At 53.6% G+C, this 22,031-nt stretch overlaps 1 protein-coding gene across 2 annotated transcripts in view; it reads left to right on the top strand.

The window, feature by feature from the left end:
* The first annotated feature begins 4,130 nt into the window (after nucleotides 1–4,130).
* Nucleotides 4,131–22,031, top strand: part of SDK2 (sidekick cell adhesion molecule 2) — a 317,206-nt gene continuing 299,305 nt past the window's right edge. For both annotated transcript variants that reach the window (XM_030924058.1, XM_030924057.1), the window contains exon 1: nucleotides 4,131–4,593. In XM_030924058.1, the coding sequence (XP_030779918.1) occupies nucleotides 4,530–4,593 (64 nt within the window). In that variant the 5' untranslated portion in view covers nucleotides 4,131–4,529. The remainder of the gene's footprint in view (nucleotides 4,594–22,031) is intronic.

The following is a 22,031-nucleotide window of genomic DNA, read 5'->3' as shown; positions in this document are numbered from 1 at the left end:
GAGAGCAGCCTCACTCTGAGGAATGAGACGCTGGGAACGGCATAGTTGGAAAGCACGAATGAGTGATTTTGCTCTGCAGCCCCATAGTTGAAAGGCCACCTCCACTCTACCTCCTCTTCTGGCCTCATTCATTTTTCTTCTAAACTGAGTTGTGTCCAACTCTTGCACTCACTCCTTCCGCCTTCTTTTCCCTGGGCAAAATCACCACCAGAGTGTATTTCTTGGCTGAGGGCAGCCCCCAGCTACTTGGGAAGCAGAGAACTTGGGATGAGGGAGTGGGTACGGGGCCTGGGGAGGGAGCAAAAGCACACGCCACTGCCTCCCCAGTCTCACTGTCACTGCCTCCTGGCTGGTCCCTGCCAGTCCCTGACACATATCTGGGGCTGCCAGAGGGTGCAATCACCCTGCAATTGCACACTCTGTTCTAGCTGCTGTTACATTTGAGATTGAAAATGGAAAAAAAAAAAAAAAAAAGAAGACAATAACCATATTGAAAAGCTGATGCTGTCCCTGCCCAGCCTTTGGTTTCTGTGTGGGAAATGGAGTTTGATGTGGAGGGACGGCAGGCTAAGGAGGATCTTGGCCTTCTGTGGCTGAGCAGCTGCATCTGACTGTCCTGGGTTTCGCCTTCGTGCTCCTTGGCTGGGACATGGGGGTAATGCTCCTCCCACTCCGAAGCCTCCCTCACAGGATTCTGCAGGGATGCCCTTTCATTGACTATGTGTGGGATGAAAGGCTAGGAAAAGGGCCCTATATGGGGTTCAGTGAGTGTTTTCCTAGAAGGGTAACATTTGAAAATCACATCCACTTGGAAGGGAGAAGGAGACACAGCAGAGCGATCTGGGCTTTTCCTTCTCTTTGGAAATGTGCTGTGATGCTCTCTGAGTCTGCCCCTCCCCTTGAACTTACGGAGCCAAAGGTATGGAGAGAAAGGTCTTCAACAAGGTACGGACCCTGGGGATGAGGGAAATGGGATATAGATGAGGAAGACCCAGGTTCCAGCCCGAGTGTTCTGGGTGAGCTGTCTGCGTGGGCTCCAACAGGAAGGGGCAGGCTTGCAGCAAGGAAACAGCGTAGAGCCTGGGAAATCTTCGCAGCCCTCCTGACGTGGCGCCCACTGTAACTGCACCGATGCAACCTCTAATTATACCGCTGGTGGCAAGAATGAGCTCATGGTGTCTGCAAGTGACTTTCCCAGTAACGAGCCCCTCTCAAAGTGGCAGACTCCCAGCTCAGCCTTCTCCTGGGCCAGCAAAACTCTGGCAAGAAGCAAAATCAGAGAGTTCCTTCCTGTGTGTGTATTTGTATGGGTTGAGGCCAAAAAGAGCTCAAATCTTCTTCATCCTAGATGGATGGAGACAGAAATTTGCTGTAGGAGTTGCAGGTGGAGGGGCGTCCTTTCCTCTCTAACTCGCAGGCATGCGTGGAGACTTCCAACAAAGAAAAGGAAATCTCATTCCTCATGCCAGTCTCTGGCGGGCCCCCGTCCCATGTGTTAGGGATTAAACTCTCAAAAGAAGGTTTGTAGAGCTCCAAAAGGTTGTGCAGGAGGCCTCCTCTTAATAAGGGAACGATGCTGTTCGAGGTCCTAGGCACGTGGAGCTCACGTTCCTGGCTGCTGGACTTCTGGAAATTGGGCATGATCAGGGTGGAATCCACCCAGATTTCAGACTTTTGTGTCCACACAAACTCCTACCCTCTGTGATGTAAACAGAGATGCGACCCTTTCTGCTATCTGGCCTAAGAGAGAGAAGGAGAGGTTCCCCGCAAATACGGCTCTCAGGCCCCCTCTGTGAGCGAACCGTGTAACAGCACCCTAAAGACCAGAGCTCTTCCTGACAGACTGGGAAGAGCCTGAGCTCGCAGCTGGGGACATTCAGAGCATGTAGGGAGTGTGTACTGTCACATCTGGGCATCATTAAGCAGGTAGGAGTGGCATGGCCACCAAGGGGAAGGAGAGTTGGTCACATCTAGGCTGCCTGCCCCCGAAGCCCTCCCATTTACAAATCAGTCAGCCAGAGGGGCTTCAGCTGGGGATGGAGCAGGTTGCCAGGGGGAAATGTTGTTTGAATTAGGTGATTGAAAGGCTGTGGGGAAGGCAAGCCAGCTTCTCAGACATTTTTAATAAATGCTCATGGTTCTTCTTCCAAAGCAGGTGAAAGGAGAGTATATACGTAACAATGGATTTGTGGTGGCTATGCCTATTCCACAGCAATCAGAAGGGGTGTCCTTGGGGTGGGAGAGAGCCCTGGAAAGAGTTGGCAGTCAGTGAGTGATAGTCCTAGACTTCAACGACCAGAAAGGCTAGGCAGCGGTGGAGGGCCAGACTAAGCAGGACCACAGAGAGAGAGTAGAGAGAAGCACTGTGGCAAAAGGTGGAGTGTCTCACTAGCTATTTCCCATAAGAAAGATCAGACACGCAGGGTCGACTTCTCAAACATTAAGCACCGCAGGCCCAGTGCCAGGGACCATAGCCTTTTGGGGGCCCATGAAAATGTTTTAATTTCTTTTAAAATCAGAAAAAATAAGTGAAGCTTTAGGTTGAAGAACATGTTTTAATATACAATATTAATATACTTTATGCCAACGCAGTTGCAAAATGTTATTTTTAATAATTTTGTTAGCAGGGAAAGGAGTCCACCAAGGCGAAGGCACCTTAAATTTTCCTAGCGCCCAGGAAATTTTAACTGAAGCCTGTGAGCCCCAGCTGAAATTCTTGGAGTACGCGCTAGCTCTGGGCCACAGCAGAGGACGCCTCCGGGCTCTCTTGTTTGAATTCCTCCACCAGTGTCCCGTTCTTCTACTCTTTACAAGCCGGGCTCCGAAGGGAAAAAGAAGAAACAAAGAACGCACGCTCCTTGGCACCAACTTCACTTTCTCAGGCTTCTGCAGGTCCCAGGCCTCCCGATGTCTCCCTCTCCGCCCTGAGCATTTCCAGACCTTGGAGAGCCTGACTTGGGAAGGAGAAACTGAAATCAACCGCCGCCCCCCAACCAATCACTCCATGTCCGGAAGGGGGCTGGGGGCTCCTGGCTATAGGAGACTCTGAGAGTCCTGTGAGGCCTTTGAGAGAGGGGTGCGAGCGAGGCTGGAAGGAAAGGCTGGGCAGACTAGCGGAGGGGCTCGCGCGCATCTCTCCTGGCAAGGCGGGAGGTTGGCACTGCTGCCCCCCGGCGGGTCCCAGAGCCGCTGGGCGGCCGCGGCCGCGCAGTTGGATTGTATTTCTGCGGGGCTCGCTCCCGGGCCTGGCTCGGGGCCGCCGCCGCCGCCGCCGCCCCTCCCGACGCGCAGGCTGCTCTCCAGTCGCGGCCACGGGGTAGCGCTCGGCCCCCCTCTCCGCGTCTCCGCCTCCGCCGCGCTCGTCCCCGGCTCACGCTGCCCCCGCAGCTCCCGCTCGGCGCAGGCAGGAGCGGCTCTCTGGACGCCGAGCCCGGGAAGCGGAGGGCGGCGGGCTCGGCGAGCGGCGGCGGCGGCCGAGGCGCTGGCGCGGCCGCTGCTCCTCCGGCCCGGGAGGTCGGCGATCGCCGGGCGTCCGAGGGGGCGCCGCGTCCCCGGAGCCGGGGCTGCCCGCCGGGCTCTCGGTGCGTCTCCCCGAGAGCTCCGGCCGGGGCGCGGCGGAGGGCAGAGCCGCCGGTCTCCATCCTCGGGCCGGCAGGAGGCTCCGCGCCTGGGCGCCGGCGACAGCCCGCGTCGCGAAGCCCAGCACCCGCCCCCGTCGCCCCGCGGCTGGCGCGGACATGGGCGCTCAGGGCTGCGCGCCCGGCTCCGGGACCCGCAAAGTTTGCTAGCCGGCTGGGCGCTGAGCCGAGGGCGCGCCCGGCCCCGACGCCCCCGGAGGAGACCCGGAGTCTCCGGATTCGGCGCGAGGGCGGTGGAGCCCAGAGGGGGTTGAGCTCGGCCCCGCCAGATGCCGCCTGCAAAGTTAGAGAGAAGAAAACTTCAGCTCCAGGGAGATTCGGACCGCTATGCTCACCGCGCCCCCCGAAACCGGCGCCCCTAAAAGAACCCCCGCACCCTCGTCTGCCGCTGCGCTCGGCTCTGGCCGGGTCCCGGGGGCCAGGCACCTGGAACGGCGGTGACTGCGTCTGCCGGGAGAACCCAACCAGGGGGCGGGGAGGGGGCGGGGGGCGGGCAACGTGGCCACCGGAGGAAGTTTCCTGAAGTTGTCCATTTATTCCTGAGCTCGGCCGGCGATCCGGCCGGATCGCAGAGGCCGCCCTGCTTGGGAGAAGTCGGAGTTGGGGTGCTAAGGCAGAGAGGCGCCCTAGTCCGAGAGGGCGGCTTGGCCTCTTTCTCCCTGCTCGCCCCTCGCCTTCCGGGCGCGCTGCCGGACTCGGACTAATACAGAAGAGGAGGAAGGGTTGGGGTGGCCAGCGCTGCCCCTCTCGGGCATATTACGCCTGAGGCACGGAGCCGCGTAGACTGACTGTCTCCCGGGACGAAGTCACGGGGTACTGGACCCCACAAGGATTATAAAACAGGGCGGAGGGAAGGGAGACCCCGAGGACCCCCCCTCCAGGCTGGTCACCATGTGGGGGCTTTTGATCTGGACGCTGCTGACTCTGCATCAGATCCGCGCAGCTAGAGCCCAAGGTAAGGAGGGACCCCCACGTGGGGACGGGGAGGGGGCTGGGAGAGTAGGCGGGGGAGGGGCGGCGGGAGCTCGCCGGCCTCACGGTGGCCTCCAGGACACCCGGCTTAGCCGTGGTAGAGCCTCTCCAGGGAGTTTCAAGACACCCCACCTCCCGAGTTTTGGGGGCTCTTTTGGGGGTGGGGCAGCCTCTCCAAGACTTGTGGCTTCCGAATGGGGGAAGGTGGGGAAGACCTGGGGAAGCAGAGAAGAGCCCAAGGTGATGTGGGAGGGGCGCTCCCCTCCCCCCGTCTGCTGTGGCTGCCCTGCGCCAGCTTGGGAGGGGAGCGACATTCCGTGCCGGGCTCCACGCTCGGCTACACTGAGCTTCCCAGACCGAGCTCCTGGTGGCCTGCTCGGTGTCTGCGGGGAAGGGCAGGGCCCCTGCCGGGCAGGCGATGGTCTCCCCGGGGCGAGGGAGTGGCGTGGGCGGGCGCTGGGAAGGAGTGCGATCCGGCGCTGGGTGCCGGGTTGCTCGCCCCGGGAGAGCAATTGCCCAGCTTGGCCACGTACGGGAGCCCGCCCCTGGCTGCCTGGCCGGCGGAGGCTGGGGCTAGGGGTGCTTCGCTGCGCGAGCCTGGAGCCGAGGTCGCGGGTGCAGCCGCGGACCCACCGTGGGGTGGTGCACAGGGAGGGTCTGAGGCCTCCCCTCCCACCCGTCCACCCACACCCCGCATCCCCGCCCCTGCCTCCAGCCTCCGCTGTTCGCTCGATCGTCTGTGCAGCCACTCGCTGCTGTGACCTGTGGCTGCCGGGAGCAGCCTCGCGGTGGAGAAGGGCTGGTGGCTTTGGGGTTGGGAGTGCTACGAAGGATCCGAGGTGTGATCTGCGCTGCCCGCTTCCTGAGGGTGGATGCCCAGACGTCCCCCTGGTCCCCGGGCAGGTCCCCGCGGGGAAGGGCGGCTGCACCGGCGGTTCCTCGCCTCTGGGGTTCGCCGATCCAGACAGTGGTGTCAGCGGTGTCCGAGCGGCGCCTGCTGGGGGCGGAGGGAGACGAAGCCTGGACTGAGCTCTAGGACTCGCAGGGCTAGGCCTTCACTCTCGCAGGTTCAGGAGGGGGCCAGACCCACCCTAGGGGGCCGGACTGTGGGGGCTGCAACCCACTCCCCACGCCGCCTCTTGGATCTCCAAACCTTCTGGGAAGAAGGGACCCCGTGCGCCCAGCATCAGGCAATCCAGAGAGCCAAGATCAAAGAGATGAAAATTATCAGTTTTCACTCACAGGGCTGAGGGGAGGAGGTAATTTACGTAAAAGCACTTAGAAATTTTGTAACGTGCTCTATAAATGTAGGGTAATAAAAGTTATTATTTTTATGATCATAAAATCTTTGAACAAGCGAGGACCTCAGAGGTCACCTTATTTTAGTAGCCATTTAACAGATAGGGAAACTGAGGCCAAATGGCATTAAGTGACTTGCCCAAGGCCACTCTGTGATCTGGGGGCAGAGGCAGGTATGGAACTAGGTGAGTTCTGAGACCCTCTCCTTCAAACCAGGACCCGCTGCATGGAGGCATCTTGTCTGGGCTCCCTCTTTGTGGGGTCCCAGAAGGACCCTGATGCTGGCAGAATAGGAATGGGTTGTCCTTCATCCTGGAGCAGCCTCACAATTGTGCTCTGCAATAACCAGTGTTACTAGCCAAAAGCCTGAACGGGGTGGAGGGAGGGGATGCCAGCATCTGTCTGGATCCTTCTAACTTCATTGCTCTATAGACTTTTCAACAATGCTATGATTTCCCTGGGCAGGTGGCTTGCCAATTCTTGTCTCATCTAGGACCAGGCCCTTATGGAGTCCCCAGGGCACCTGATGGCCCTTGCTTTGGGGTCTTCATGTGTCCCTTCCTGCCGCACCTCCACACCTGTGCCATCCACTTGAGGCTGAGATCCCACCCCTCCTGCTAAAGTTAAGGCCAGGTGGCCCCCTGTCCCTGCACCTCCTGCGGGAGGGGCTGCCCTGTCAGAAGCAGAGAAAGTCTCTGTGATTGATTCACTTTCTGTCTGCCTTTCTTGTTTGCTGCTTTTTGCGTGTCAGGCTGCCCAGGTCTCCTGCTGCTCCGCTCGTGTTCTCTGGTTCCCAGAGTGTCTTCCAGCATCGAACCCTCTCCTGCCATGTGTGTCCCCCGTGACAAGCCTTGCAGAGGATTGTGGGAACACAGTCCTAGGCTTGGCAGTGCTGGATTTGGGTGTTGGAGGGAGTGGGATTAGGGCATGGGGTCCTTTCGTATCTGCTTTGGGGCTAGAGAGTGAGTTTCTTCCAGTCTCAGGCCATGACATTAATCTTTTGGGGGTAGCTGAAGCCACTAGCACTGTCATTTCTGAGCCCACAAGCCTGATTCTCCAGGCATGGCACAGAACGAGGAACCAAACAATTGTTCCTCCCTTGAGACAAACTTCACATCGACCACTGTCACCAGATTTTATCTGAGCCTGGTTGTTTTTTTTTAGGTGCTGGACCTGAGCGACATCACCTGGGTATACTGAAAGCTAACATTTGACCATTGTCCCTATGCCCGATGGGTCACATGATTCAAACTCATTTCCCAAGCAAAGTGCAGTGAGGTTGTAGAAAGAGCATTGAGGTTGTAGAAAGAGCAGCAGAAAGAACGGGCTCTCATGATCTGGCTTTGCCACTTTGCTGCAGACAGGCCTTCTGCAAGGCTCTTAGCCACTAAGAGCCTCAGTTTTGTCATCTGTACACTGGCAATAATAGCTCTTGCCTTGTAGAATTGCTAGGAGAATTCAAGGTATTCCAGAGACAGGGCCCCAGCCAGTGCCTGGTACATAGAAGGTACTTAATACATGGCAATTATTATTGTTGTTATGATGGTTTTGACACTAAGCTAGCAGTCCATGAAGAATGGCATCCTGCCACCCACCAATACGACCTTGAATTATTTTTCCTTACCCAGGAAGTTTCTTTAAATTCCTTCCATGGCCACATCACTGTGTCTCAAAGAGTGGTCCTCAAGCACTTAGCTCCCAGGGAGTCGTAACAATGCAGATTCGTGGGCTCCACTCCCAGACCCTGATTGGAAAGGTCTGGGTGAGCCTGGAAGTCTTTTAACAAGAGCCTCGAGAGATTCCCATGTGCTTGGAAGCTTGATTACTGCTGGAGGTCATCCTGGCCAGCCTGAGAGGTTGGGAGGAGGGCAGGAGCAGCTGAGCCAGCTGGTCCAGAAGTTTCTTTCAAGAGAATCATGCCTGGGGGAAGAACAGAAGGAAGGAAATCTGAGCCGAGTGAACAAGGCAGTGGGGAAAACCCTGAAAGGAGACTGGAACCCCCAGCTCTAGAGGCTCCTGAAAGGCTCCAAAGGGAGAAAGTTTAGTGCTGGGAGCTAATCACAATAAAAGCCAACAGTACACGAGGGAGCGGGATGAAAGTTTAATTACATGGTGTGGCTAAGCTGTAATTATTAATTACTGACAGCAAAAAATAACTTATTGATCAGGGCCTTTTGCTAATTACCAGGAGGCTGAGTGTCGTGCTTGCCTGGGGCTCAGCTGTCAAAAGCCCCACTCAAGAGTGGAATGGGGGTGTCCCTGCTCTCCCGTGCCCCTCTTTCCCCACCCTTTGCACCCCTTGGCTTCAGGTGGGGAGTCCGGAACATTCTGGCAGTGGTTACATGAGGGATATAGCTTGGTGCTTCCACTGGTTGCAGAAAATGGCCCCTGTCTGGGAGGAACAGAGTCAGGACCGCCACCCAGAGGCTACATCCTGCTGGCAGCCTGACACCTGCCTGGCAAATCCCACCTCTGAGCCCCCCCGCCCCCCCCTCCACACACCCCGCCCTTGCTTCATGCATTTGTTCGGCAAATATTTATTGACTGCCTCTCCCTCGTGTCCTCTACTGGAAGGCCGGCATAGGGGCCAGGAACCTTGTTCTACAAGGGAAAAGAGGCTGGGAAGGAGGCCAAATTCTTTACAGCGATTCTCTGTTTAAACAGTGCCTGAATGGCTGACTTTAAAATGAAGTGTTAACCTGCATATTGGTCCGCATTTGACTTTGTACCACAAGACACACAGTCAGGCTGTAAGCTAACAAGGAGGGGAGAATGGGCTTGTCTTCCGTCCAAAGGACTAGTGGGAGTCATTGCATTTGACTTGAAGACACACAAAAAGTCATCTAGGACTGTCCTCTGCCCACAAAGCCATCTGGTCTCTGCTTGCATACCCTTGATGATGGAGACCTCACCACTGCTCAACACAAGCTGGTTGTTAGTTATGTTTTATGCTGATGAAGACATTGGTCTCCTAATGGCTGGTTTTCCTAGGATCTGGCTGTGGTTGAAGGAGTCCTCTGATTGGCTGGAGCCCCCTCCCTGTCCTTCCTGACTCCCAGCCCCTCTGGGAAGCAGGAGGCTGAGTTGGAATTGATGTCGGGTGTGATCCCTGCGGGGTTTCTATCCCGCTCCCCCTGGAGCCTGTTGCCGCAGACAGCCCTGGAGCTGCCTAAAGCGGTGGGAATTAGTCATCATAATTTGGGGCCTTGGAATGCCAATAGCAACAAATGGGCCAGCAGCAACTGGCGGCTGCGACCCACTGCCTGTAATGGAAAGGAAAACAAGCTGGTTGCCGAGACACCCTGGGTGCCCCCTCCCCTAGGTGTCCCACCCCTGCTGTCCATGTGCTGGGCAGGAGACAGAGCCAATGAGCAACGTTGAACAGGGATGCTCAGCATCCCAGGGGGAAGGGAGAGAGGGGACAGCAGGGCTTGTCCCTTCAGATTCCCTGGGCCCAGTGTCTGGATCAAAAAGCCTCTTGCTGAGCCCAGGGAGCCCTGGGGAGGCCCCTCTCCTGCAGACGTGGTGAACGGCTCCCAGTGTGCCTTCTGCCTCTTTGAATCCTGCCTCCATCATTGGGCAATGCTGAGCTGAGCCAGTTTTCTCATCTGTAAAATGAGTAAGGTTAAAAATAGTTGTATCTACTGGCCGGGCACAGTGGCTCATGCCTGTAATCTCAGCACTTTGGGAGGCCAAGGCCGGCAGATCGCTTGAGGTCAGGAGTTCAAGACTAGCCTGGCCAACATGGGGAAACCCCGTCTCTATTACAAATACAAAAATTAGCCAGTCATGGTGGTGGGAGCCTGTAGTCCAAGCTACTCAGGAGGCTGAGGCAGGAGATTTTCTTGAAACTGGGAGGCGGAGGTTGCAGTGAGCTGAGATCACGCCACTGTACTCTGGCCTACACAACAGAGTGAGATCCTGTCTCATTTTTTTTTAAAAAAAGAAAAGATTGCATCTATCTTATAGTCTTGGATAATCAAATGAGATTGTCCAGATCACTTTGAAAATGCCCTTTGTAAATGTTAAGTTCTTATAATGTGTCCATCACAGGCCAGGAAGATGTCCTGATCACTGCCCCTCTGCTCCCTAGACCTGAACCTCCCCTCCCACCTCATCTCTTCAGTCCCCCTGCACTCACTTCTGTCCCCACACTGACAGCCTATTGTTCCTAGAACTCACCAGGCCTCCAACATGGCACTTGAAGTTCCTGCCTTTCCATCATTGGTGCCCACACCGCCCAGATGTCTACAAAGTTCACCCTTGTTTCCTCCAGGACTTCCTCCTAATATCTCTTATCCATCTCGGAGCACCCTGTAACGTGGCATCTCCCAGCACCCACCCCCTCACTCTGCATCATTTTCTCCATTGCACTCAGCTCCAGCTGACATATACTGACTTGTTTATTTATTATTGGTCTCTCTGGAGGGCAGGGCCTTTGTTTCGTTCATTGATATATTTCTAGCTGCTAGGGCAGTGCCTGGTACATAGAAGGAGTCAGCATAATATGAAGAATGAATGAATGAATGAATGAATGAATGAATGAATGAATGAATGCATGCATGCTTACTGGAGGCATACAGCCCGCGGTCATCTGGCCCCTACCAGCTCCTCCAGCTTCCTCTCAAGCCTCTCGCCCCATCTCCAGAGCTGACTGACTTGTGAAACGCCTCTGGTCTCTGTACATCCAGCACACCCCATGCCATGTAGCCCTCAGTGCACTGAGCAGCCAGGCACCTCAAGAGTGGGGGCCCTGCCCTCCAGCAGTTCCCGTGGATGCATCCATGGAATTGGGTAGTGTTGCCATTGAGACAGGAGCCCCTGCTCAGACTTTCTGGCCATTTTCCCAGCGCTTCCTGACTCTGGCCCGACAGATGAATCTGCCTCTAGCAGGCCTGGCCTCTGGGTTGGGCAGCCCTTGGATCTCTGCTGAAGCCCCATTAGCTGAACTCCAACTTTATGGTGTGAAGGAAATTGAGAGGAGGGGTAGAAAGTTTAGGGGGTAATGCCATCCATACAGCGATGCACCATTTGAAATACACAAGGTCCTTGATTAATGCTCCAGAGGAAAAGGAAGATCTTACATCAACACTTATATTCCCAGCCAGGCGCGTGGCTCATGCCTATAATCGCAGCACTTTGGGAGGCCGAGGCAGGCGGATCACCTGAGGTCAGGAGTTTGAGACCAGCTTGGCCAACATGGCAAAACCCTGTCTCTACTAAAAATACAAAAATTAACCAGGTGTGGTGGCATATGCCTGTAATCCCAGCTACTTAGGAGGCTGAGGCAGGAGAATTGCTTGAACCTGGGAGGCAGAGGCTGCAGTGAGCTGAGATTGCTCTACCGCGCTCCAGCCTGGCTGACAGAGCAAACTCTGTCTCAATAATAATTATTATTTAGCCTGTGTTTCTTCTGATTATAGCCCATTCATTAGAATGGATCACATGGTCCCACCCAATGGCAAGGCAGCTAGGAAGTGCAGGCTTTCATGTGCTGGAAAAAGACAACCGGATCTCATGCACTGGCAATGCCTAGTGTTCCTTCATAACCACAGAGAAGACATTGTGGTCTCTGCATTTCATACAGAGGGTTACTTTACACAAGACATTTTTACCTTACACATTCCTAAAGCAGAACCCCAGTCTGCGTTATTACTTCCATGTTTGGAGGCTTCTTTTATTCCCCCTTAAGCCGTTAAGAAGTGGTATGTATAGGATCAGTGCCTCAGAATTGGGCTGACCTGGCTTCAGGCTCTGTCATCTGCTGTCTATGGCACTCTGGGTTAAGTCACTTAACATTCTGAACCTCTATTTCTTTGTCTGTAAAACAAGGAGAAAAACCTTCCAAGGCTTAAATGAGATAATATACATAGAGCACTGAGAATGGAGCCTGACATATCATAAGTACTTGTTTAATAAATGACTGTAACTATATTTGTACTTCTGTGCTTGCCCTCCAAATGGCCTCAAGATAGGATCTCAGATTGCATTAAGATGTCTTTTCTTTTCAGTATCTTTGCTGTATATTTCACCCATATCTTCCACATCTCACCATTTTTTTTTTTTTTTTTTTTTTTTTTTTGAGACAGACTCTTGCCTTGTTACCTAGGCTGGAGCTGGAGTGCAATAGTACAATCTTAGCTCACTGCAACCTCCACCTCCCAGGTTCAAGTGATTCTCCTGCCTCAGTCTCCTAAGTAGCTAGGATTACAGGCATATGCCACCATGCCTGACTAATTTTTGCATTTTTGGTAGGCATGGGGTTTCACCCCATTGGCCAGGCTGGTCTCAAACTCCTGACCTCAAGTGACTCGCCCACCTCGGTCTCCCAAAGTGCTGGGACTGCAGGCATGAGCCACTGCACTTGGCTTACCCCATTTTCATTTGCTTCTTTCCCAGTTTAGAATCTTTTTGTCTTCATCCTGAGCTCACGTTTGGTGCACAGTTCTGCTTGTCAGACATGGCAAGGTGCATTACAACTATCGTCTGCCTCAGTCCTTCCTATCCTATCACTCTGACATATGGATAAAGTGAGGCTGAGAGATTAACCACTCAAGGCCCTCTAGCAGGGAAATTGAGGAGTCAGGATTTGAACCCAGGCCTCTCTGGTCCCAACATCTGTCCTCTTTCCACTGCTCCAGGCTGCCTTTGGCTTCCACGGCATATGCCACTGTCTTGCCAAGGAGAGACAGCCATTCTCCAGGGAGATGCCCAGACAATTGTGCTGTTTGAAGACGGGCTGGTCCAGGGAGGGTGGTAGAGTTTGGAAAGAGGCCTTGGAACTCCTCCTCCTCTTCCTTTTCCTCCTCCTCCTGATCCTCCTGGCTCTTGCCTCCACCCTGGCTGTGTCTTCACTGGGCCTTAACTTGGCAGAATGTTGAAGGTCTTCTACTCTCCTCCGTGTCTCCATCTCTCTCTGGGGTTGGGATGCCCCAAAGCTATTTGAGGAGTTCCCTTAAGGTCACTTGGGGCATTCAGAACTGGCTTGCCAGTAACTGAGCCACACAAGTGCCTTCTAAATTGAACGGGGTGTGAGGGTGGGGAGGATGAGGGGAAGAAAGGCAATTAAAGTTTGATGCCATGGAGGAAGCTATTAGTGACCCAGAGGGGTGATGAAATTTTGATGATGTGACAGTCCTAACGGAAGGAAATATTATTTGCCATAATGAGGCTCATTCAGGGAATTCGGCGTCTGGGGCGGACACCAGTGACTCTCAAGGGCCTGGTAAAGCCAGGACTGGAAATTTTCCCCTCCCTGGAGGTACAGATCTGGGAGGCCCAGAATCTGAGTAAAGGTCCAAAATATCACTGGGCACCTGAACAATTGGGTTGTCACCACATAATGTGAGTTAATTATGAATCTGGAGCTGATGATTCATTTGCTGCTTCGAACTGTGAGAGCCAGTGCAGAAAGCGGCAGCAGGGGCTTAGGCGGGACAGCATAAAGCACCAAGAAACCTGAAATGGGCAGGGCGCGGTGGTTCACGCCTATAATCCCAGCACTTTGGGAGACAGAGGTGGGCGGATCACTTGAGGACAGGAGTTCGAGACCAGCCTGGCCAACATGGGGAAACCCCCATCTAAAAATACGAAATACAAAAATGAGCTGGGCATGGTGGTGCGTGCCTGTAATCCCAGCTACTCGAGAGGCTGAGGCAGGAGAATTGCTTGAACCTGGGAGGCAAAGGTTGCCGTGAGCCAAGATGGTGCCACTGCACTCCAGCCTGAGGGACAGAGTGAGACTCTGTCTCAAAAAAATAGAAACCCGAAATGCGGGTGACTCCCTGGGCTCAAATCCTACCTGTCATTTACTGCCTGGGTGACCTTGGATGAGTCTGTGCCTCAGTTTCTTCCTCTGTAAAATGGGAATAACAGTTGGGTTGTGACAGGGTTTAGCGAGCTATGCTAAGCTTTTAGCATACAGTGCTCTGCGTATCATAAATACTGAACAAGTGTTTGTCATGTCATTGTCCTTAGTATCTTTATCTTGGAAGCAAGGTCCGTTTGGGGCCTGTAGTTTGACAGGTGCCCCTGCTCCAACAGCTTTTGTTCTTTTGTCTTTCACAGACATGCCAGTGGCATCTAAACTTCTGCTATTAGGGATTTATTGATTTGGTGAAGACATTCTCTGTCTCCAGCTTAAGATGCAAATATGGCACAGAGAACCCACCTATTAAGCTATTATCAGCTGTTCAGCCTTAAGGTGAATGTATTTATTAGATCCTCCCATAAAATCTGAAATGTAGGTGGGTAGCTTTCATAGACATCCCATTTGCTCTTCACCCCAGTCTATGAAGGAGGCTGGCCAGAAAGTATTAATGCTATTAACATCGTTAGCATGGAAGTTCAGAAATATTAAGTAACTTGCTGAGGTCGCTTGACTCGTAAGAAAGAGATGATGAATGCAAGTCAGCTGCCTCCCAGGCCATTGCCTTAGATCTGGCCAAGATACACACATTCAGGAACTGTTTGCCATGCTGCTTTGGGCCGGTGGACCCAGGGTAGGCTCATTTGACCACAGGCTTCTCTTTAGCTTGGGTGGGCACAGGAGGAGGACACAGAGGGCAGCCTGGGATGGCCTCTCCTCTCTGTAAGGACACTTGGAGCCCCCTCCTGATGACCACAGGGCCTTAGTGATAGGCTCTGGATGCTGAGACCTGTCATGTCACGCCCTCGTTCTCAGAACTCTGGTAACTTCCCCACAGCTGTGGCCCCAATGGCAAACTCTCCACAATCTGCCCTACGCACCACTGCGATCTCGCCTCCTCCTGTCCCAACACCAGCCTTCCACCAAGCTCACACTGCCCTCCCCACCCTGCCAGCCCATTAGCACCTACCTTCCTTTCTCCCCTTTCGATCCCCTGTTCTCCTCTCCACTGACCCCAAAAAGCCTAGTGTGAAGCCATCCCTGACCCCCAGTTGGGACTCCTCCTCCCAGTTGTTCCAGTCTAGATGTCTCGCTGGGCACTTTGGCCTTGTTGATTCTGAATTATCTTTTAATATCTGTGTGTAACTGATTTCTTTAATTATGAACTCCTTGAGTTTAGATAATAACCCTTCATCCACAAGAACTGAGGTGTTAGATGTAAATTATTTCTTAAATTAACGCACTTAACTCTTTAAAGAGTGCTAGGGAGGTAATAGTGAAGTCAGAGAGAGATGATAACAAGTTCATGACTCTGCATGGGCCTCAGATGCCACAATGGAAGAGTCTCGTTGGGTCCTTTTGGGCCAGGCCTTTTAGCCTCTGTGGCCAGAAATGTCCTCATTGGAAAAAGGTGGGAGGTAAATGCAGCATTTCCAAACTCTTCCATGATGTTCCATTCATGGTAAGGAGGGTGGACACGTGCCCTGGGGTATCCGGCCATGTAGCCTGAAACCTCCTACTATCCCATGACCTTTTATTTATATATTTCTACATTTTATTTTATATTTAATTTTATATTTTTTGAGATGTCAGTCTCCGTCACCCAGGTTGGAGGGCAGTGGCGTAACAAGAGCTGACTGCGGCCTCAACCGCCTGGGTTCAAGCGATCCTCCCACATCAGCCTCCTAAGTAGCTGGGACCACAGGTGTGCACTACCATGCCCAGCTAATCATTTGATTTTTTGTAGGTACAGGGTCTTGCTCTGTTGCCTAGTCTGATCTCGAATTCCTGACCTCATGTGATCCTCCTGCCACTGCCTCTGAAAGTGCTGTGGTTTCAGGTGTGAGCCCCCACACCCAGCCTGTTTTAGTTTTAAAATGTGTGAATATGTGCATTCTACTCCATGGTCTATCTGAATTCTATCCCAACACATAAAGGATATGTGAAAGCCGGTCGATGCTGCTGAAGATGTGGCTTGTCATCCCCATGGCTTTCTGGACCCCCTAGAATATATGTCAAAATCTGGTCTTGAAGACTTGAATGAGTCACATCATCTGTAAGATTCTAAGATGCTTTACATGTAGATATTTAAGCTGTTTGTGTTTAAAATTTTCTGTGCTGTTTTCCAAAGCAGTTGGACCTCAAACATAGTTGAGTCACTACCTATATTAGTCAGGGTTCTCTAGAGGGACAAAACTAACTGGACAGATGTATATATGAAGGGGAGTTTATTAAGAGTATTGGCTTACACTGTCAGAAAGTGAAGTCCCACAATAAGCCATCCGCAAGCTGAGGAGCAAGGAGGCCAGTCCAAGTCCCAAAACCTCAAAAGTAGGGAAGCCGACAGTGCAGCCTTCAGTCTGTGGCTAAAGGTCTGAGAGCCCCTGGAAAATCACTGGTGCAGGTCTGAGAGTCCAAAAGCTGAAGAACTTAAGAGTCCGATGTTCAAGGGCAGGAAGCCTCCGGCACAGGAGAAAGATGGGAGGCCAGAAGACTCAGCAAGTCAAGTCCTTCCACGTTCCTCTTCTTGCTTTATTCTCGCCATGCTGGCAGCTGATTAGATGGTGCCCACCCAGACTGAGGGCGGGTTCGCCTCTGCCAATCCACTGACATAAATGTTATTCTCTTTTGGCGACACCCTCGTAGACACACCCAGGAACCATACTTTGCATCCTTCAATCCAATCAAGTTGACACTCAATATTAACCATCACACTGCCTATCTGCTATGGCTGGCCTATGGCCATGCCTTCAAGGGTGGTGGGAGTGAGGATACGACTGTTGCCTCTCCCTAGGGGACCCTGCTGCTTGGGTGATTGGGTGGTATTCTGGATTCTTCTTCAGCTTCACCCAATCTGCTCCAAACCATTAGAGGACCTGTCTCCTGGCTTCTCCCTGGACCTTCCCACCTCCTCCTCTTAATTAGGATCAGGCAAGCCAATCAACACCAGCAGTGGGGTCTTATTTGGAGACTAGTTGAGGGCCTGAAGACTCTCTTAGTCAGAGGTTTGGGCTCTGGGATCACTATGTCCACCGCCCAGGGGCCTTTTTCATTTAGATGTGTGGGTACCTTCCAGAAGAGCTGAGGCTCCCAGAAGACCAGCCCCTTGCAAAATAGGTCCTTACTGTGTGTGGCTGGTGCCCCATGCAGCTGCAAGCACCTTGCCCTCCCCATGCAACACTAAGGAAATGTTCTTGATTAGGTTCAAGCACCTCCTCCCAAAGCATCCACCCAGCCCCCCACCAGGGTTTCTGGCTGGCAGCCTGCCTGCGCCTGCTCACCCAGTCCCCTGGGGTTCCTGGCCCGCAGCCCCCCTGCCCATCCCTGATGTTTGTCTCTGGCTGCCCTGGCTCGAGGACTCAGAACCCAGAATGAAAGAGGGGCTTCTGCCCTGAGACGGTGCCCGGTGCTGAGACCCGATTGCTCAGTCAACCCCGAAGTCTCCTCCCCACGGGCAGTGTTGGCTTTGGACAGCTCTGGCTGGCTCAGCCTGGTGACCCTTGACTTCCCCATTTGGAGTCCCTCTCTGTGCTCCGGTGTAGTGTCTACAGGCAGAGAGCGGGTTGGCCGGCAGACTGTCATGGGGCCTGGGCTGCCAAGGAGGGCCGAGGGGAGTTCCTCATTAGCTCAGCTCCAAGCTCATTATTCGCCTGCGCATCACTGGGTGAAAAATGGTTGTCGTCGGGACAGTAATAAATACGCGGCTGTCAGTGTTGATGTGATTGCACTAATGAAGAGAAATCAGCCCTAGAGAGGAGGCGCTTCCGGCTGTGGCTTGAGGTGGCTGGAGAGCTCTGTCCACTGGCCGTGCTCCTCTGTCCTAGAGCTCCAGGAAGACAGAGAAGGGAGGTGTTGGCATTTAACCCCTTCCTCCGCAGGCCCTGGTGGATGAAGAACATAGGAGATGCTGGAAACCACCAAGAAGAAGGAACACCGTTCTGCCCCAGGGAGGGGGCAGTGTGCTAAGGGGCTGCCAGCCTCAGCCTAGGCCTTGGGCAAAGGCAAGCAGGACCAGTGGGGTGGACAGTGGTGCTTTTGAAGGCTCAGCCTCCCATGCAGAGCCCTGGTTTGAACCAGGAAGGCGTGGGGAGGAACACAAGGCCCATTGTTTGTGCCCCCAGGCCTGCCACCTCCCCTGGAATGTTAGGACTTATTGTGTCTCCAGGAACTTGGAATGTCCGGCCCCAGGGTGTAGGGATTAGGCCTCTGCTAAGAGCTTGAGGGGCCCTGGGTCCTTAGAGCCCAGGCTGAGTCCAAACTGAGCCACAGCCATGCCTCCTAGACGCTGGCAGAGAAGAGAGGAAGAACACTTAGGCACCTCATAGTGCCAGGCCTTGGGGGAACCTGGGGGTTGAGGAGGGAGGAGGGCGGGATGGGAGGGATGAGGGGGTGCCCTTCTATCTGGGGTATCAGGAGCCACATTCTGGGAGCCCAGGTGTCACCTGCCTCTTGATGCCTCCATCAAGGGTGGCCTTGATGAGGGGGTGGCCTAGAGTAGTGGGTCTCACACTTGAGCCCCATTAGAAGCCCCTTGGGGACCTGTTAGAATGCATATTCCTGGGCCGCATTCCCAGAGCTTCTGAAGCAGTGGGTCTGGGAGCGGGGCCTAGGAATTTGCATTTCTGACAGTTCCCAGGTGACACTGCCACTGCTGCTGGTCCAGGGAGCCCACTTTGAGAAGGCCTGGCATAGAGGTTTGAAGAGAAGGTGCTTCCCCTCGGGCCTGAGTCAAGGTGCCATGGTGGTGACTGAGCTGAGCCACTTCTGCCCATGGACTCTGAGTCGGCTGCTGCAGCTGCAGAGGGCTACAGTCAAGCTCGGTTAACACATGAACTTGAACTTGGTGATGGCCTTGCACCAGGTGGGGGGTGGTGTTGACCAGCATTCGTTCATCTCTTCTTCCTTCAGGAAGCTCTTGGCCCTCCTGTCCTGCCTTAAAAGAAAGAAAAGACAATCCAGCCCAGAGCCCTCCTTCCTGAGAGAAGGAGCTTTTGCTAGAAGCTCCAGAGTAACCCCCATGAGTCAATGGATAACCAAAACCATGAACCTCTTTTGCGCCTCATGCACTTATTAAGCACCACCTGTATACCAAGTCAGGTGCCCAGGATCCAGCCCAGTCTAAGGCAGGTCCCTGCCCTCAAATTGCTCATGGTCAAGTGAAGGCAGCAAGCCTGTGGTTGGTCCTATAGGACTGTGTGAAAAGTGTTCATTGCAGGGAGTTGTCAAGTGATTTGGGAGTCCAGAGGGATAACCTGAGATGCTGCCCCCAGAGGAAGAGATGACATAGAAGCTGAGTCTTGTAGGATGGGAGGGGCCCCGTCTTCCCTAGGAATTGCTGGGGTCTTCATTTTCATCCTTACTGCTACCAAGCAGCAATTATAGGCAGCAAATACGCACCTTGGTGGTATCTAATCACTAAGGCCAAATTGTACCTGGCCACTCCCTGAGTGGCTTCTGCCCTCAGGTACTTATTATACTCAGGGTCACTTGCATTCCTGGGTAGCAACCATCTCATAGAAGCTATGCAAGCGTCAGGAGGGAAACAGCAGCTTAAACCATGGTGAATCATGTAAGCACACGTGGGATGGGCAGATGCGTCTGGGGCTTGTGGTCTTTCTTCCCAGCACCCTCCTTTGGCTCCGGATCCTGGAGCCTCCCTAAGGGCCAGTATCTGAGCTAAAATGGTAGGGAACAAGGAGAATTACTAAGGTCAGGTTACAAAGGGCCACCTCACTTTATAGAGGAGGTTGTGCAAGAACAAGAAAGGCAAGTGAGGTGGGAGCTCAGGAGCCTGGCTTCCCTGCCCCCTCCGCAGGCTCCACCCACTGCAGTTGTTAGCCAGTCTCTGGCAGGACTGAGTTGTCGAGACCCTCCTTGGCACCATCCCCCATGTAGGAATCAGCAGAATTGGGAGGGGAGAGCTGCAGAACAGCTGGAGCCATGATCTGCCTTCTCCAGCTCACGTCCGGGGGTTCTGGGCACAGACACCCCAGATCCACATCTGGGTAGCCACCAGCCTTTGCCAGGGGTGGGAGGGGGTGGCTAAAGAGTCAGTCTCTGGGGTGTGGCTTTGGAAGGGGGCCATACTTCCTCCCGTGTGCCCCAGCACCTCTCTGGAGTGTGGTGGGTTTGTTAATATCCTCTGCAGGGCTGGGAATCAGGGAGGAGGAGTAGTGACCAGCCTTGGGCTGCCCCGTGAGCAGCACAGATGGCCACTTCCCTGGCTCTCCTGACCCTAGAACTGGCTGTTGGTTTAGGGGTGTAGCTCTCTGGGCCCCTCCCAGGTGGTCAGTTTAGCTGTCCTATGCCACACCAGCCCCAGACACTCAAGACCCATGAGCGGGGTTAGGGGAGCCTGCAACTCAGCTCCCGGGTCAGGAGCTTTTGGGGTTCCCCAGAACTCAGGGCATCATAAGAACTCACAGTGACTGAGCTTCTGCAGGTGCGATGTTATTCTAGATGCTGTCTGTGGATCTGCCCTTCCAGTCCTCTCAGGCTTCTAGGAGGAAGCATATTTTCCCATTATATGGACCAGGAAACCAGCACACAGAGCCCAGCAGCTTCCCCAGAGTAGCATGGCTTGTGAGTGTTGAATTCAGGAACGGACTCAGGCACTGGGCGAAGAGCCTGTATTCTCAGCCACGGTGTGTGCCGGGTGGCATCCTGGCCCCACCCCCCGCCCGCCTCCTCTCTGTGCTCCTGAGCAGGCTACATTCTCAGGCTGGTCTGGAACTTGGCCTGGTTCTGCCACTGCTTGGCTAAATGACCTTGGCCAGATGACTTAGCCTTTCCCTAGCCTCAGTTTCCTCATCTGTTAAATGTGGGTTTTTTGGTGTTTTGGTTTTTTTGGTTTTTTTTTAAACAGAGTCTCGCTCTGTCGCCCAGGCTGGAGTGCAGTGGCGTGATCTCGGCTCACTGCAAGCTCCGCCTCCCGGGTTCACGCCATTCTCCTGCCTCAGCCTCCCGAGTAGCTGGGACTACATGCATCTGCCACCATGTCTGCCTAATTTTTTTTTTTTTTTTATTTTTAGTAGAGACGGGGTTTCATCATGTTAGCCAGGATGGTCTCGATCTCCTGACCTTGTGATCCACCCGTCTCAGCCTCCCAAAGTGCTGGGATTACAGGCCTGAGCCACCGCACCCAGCCAAATGTGGGTTTTAAACAAACAAAACATCCTCACATTCGAAGGCTGGTGGGAAGATTGTCAGATGTACAATTTGGGAACGTGACTGACCCAACACTGGCTTTACTGTGTGAGCCCGAGGGGCTCTGTTAGGGGCCTGTCCCACCCACTGCCCACCATGCTCCTGACCTGTCTGCCTAGGGCTCAGCCAACCTGGACAACCTTGGCCCAGGACTTTGTGCTCATCCCTCATGCTCTTCCCCAGCTTCCTGGGGTCTCTGTGCCTGTTTCCACGTGGATGGGGGAACTCACGTGGAAGGAGGCATCGCTGAAAGATGCAGTCTTAAGAATACAGTGTTCCTTTTCATCCCGTATTTGACTGAACCTAAGACACATGAATTATAAGACATGTTATTTTATGTGCCGCCAAGAAAGAAAAAAAAATGCTGCCATTTAATCCACAAAATACATTCTGACTCCAGAGATGCGAAAATGAAAACAATGTGCATTTAGAGGAAATATAGTAATAACCACTATTTATATAAAGCCTATCCCATTGCCAGTCTGTGTTCTAAGCGCCTCACATGTATTAACACATTGAATCCTCTCAACGACCACCATGAGTTTGGATGTGACCATCCTAGCAACTAGAAAATGGGCTGGTAGAGTTGGTTCAAAAAATACAAGATGCTCATGCTGGCAGTGTTCACTGGTTGTGCGAGATTGCGAAGGTTCTTTTTGGATTTTATACCCCCCGGCTAGTGTTGGGTTCTGTTCATTGGGTCCCCTGGGCAGGCCGAAATAGAGAAGGGGCCACAGGGTGAAGAGGCCACCCAAGGAGACTGAACACTGCCTCTCCGTCCTCAGCACAGCAGGTCCAAGCTCATGGATAAATCAGGAAACCCTCTAGGGTCCACACCAAAGACCAGCCCCTTGGGCTCAGACAACCTTGGGCCTGTCCCCAGGTCTCCAGAGAACCCTCCCATTCCATCGTTGTCTTCCTAGAATGTGCTGGGCTGATGAAGTCTCTCTTCTGTCCTGCCTCCATCCCAACATTCCTTCCTCAGCCCTGTCTGATGCCAGCACCTGTCTTCTGGGCACAGGACAGTGGCCCAGAGGAATGCATATCTG

The sequence above is a fragment of the Rhinopithecus roxellana genome, chromosome 19, assembly GCF_007565055.1.
Source record: "Rhinopithecus roxellana isolate Shanxi Qingling chromosome 19, ASM756505v1, whole genome shotgun sequence".
Taxonomy (NCBI): domain Eukaryota; kingdom Metazoa; phylum Chordata; class Mammalia; order Primates; family Cercopithecidae; genus Rhinopithecus; species Rhinopithecus roxellana.
The sequence above is the reverse complement of the archived record's forward strand: the minus strand, read 5'-3'. Positions and strand labels throughout refer to the sequence as shown.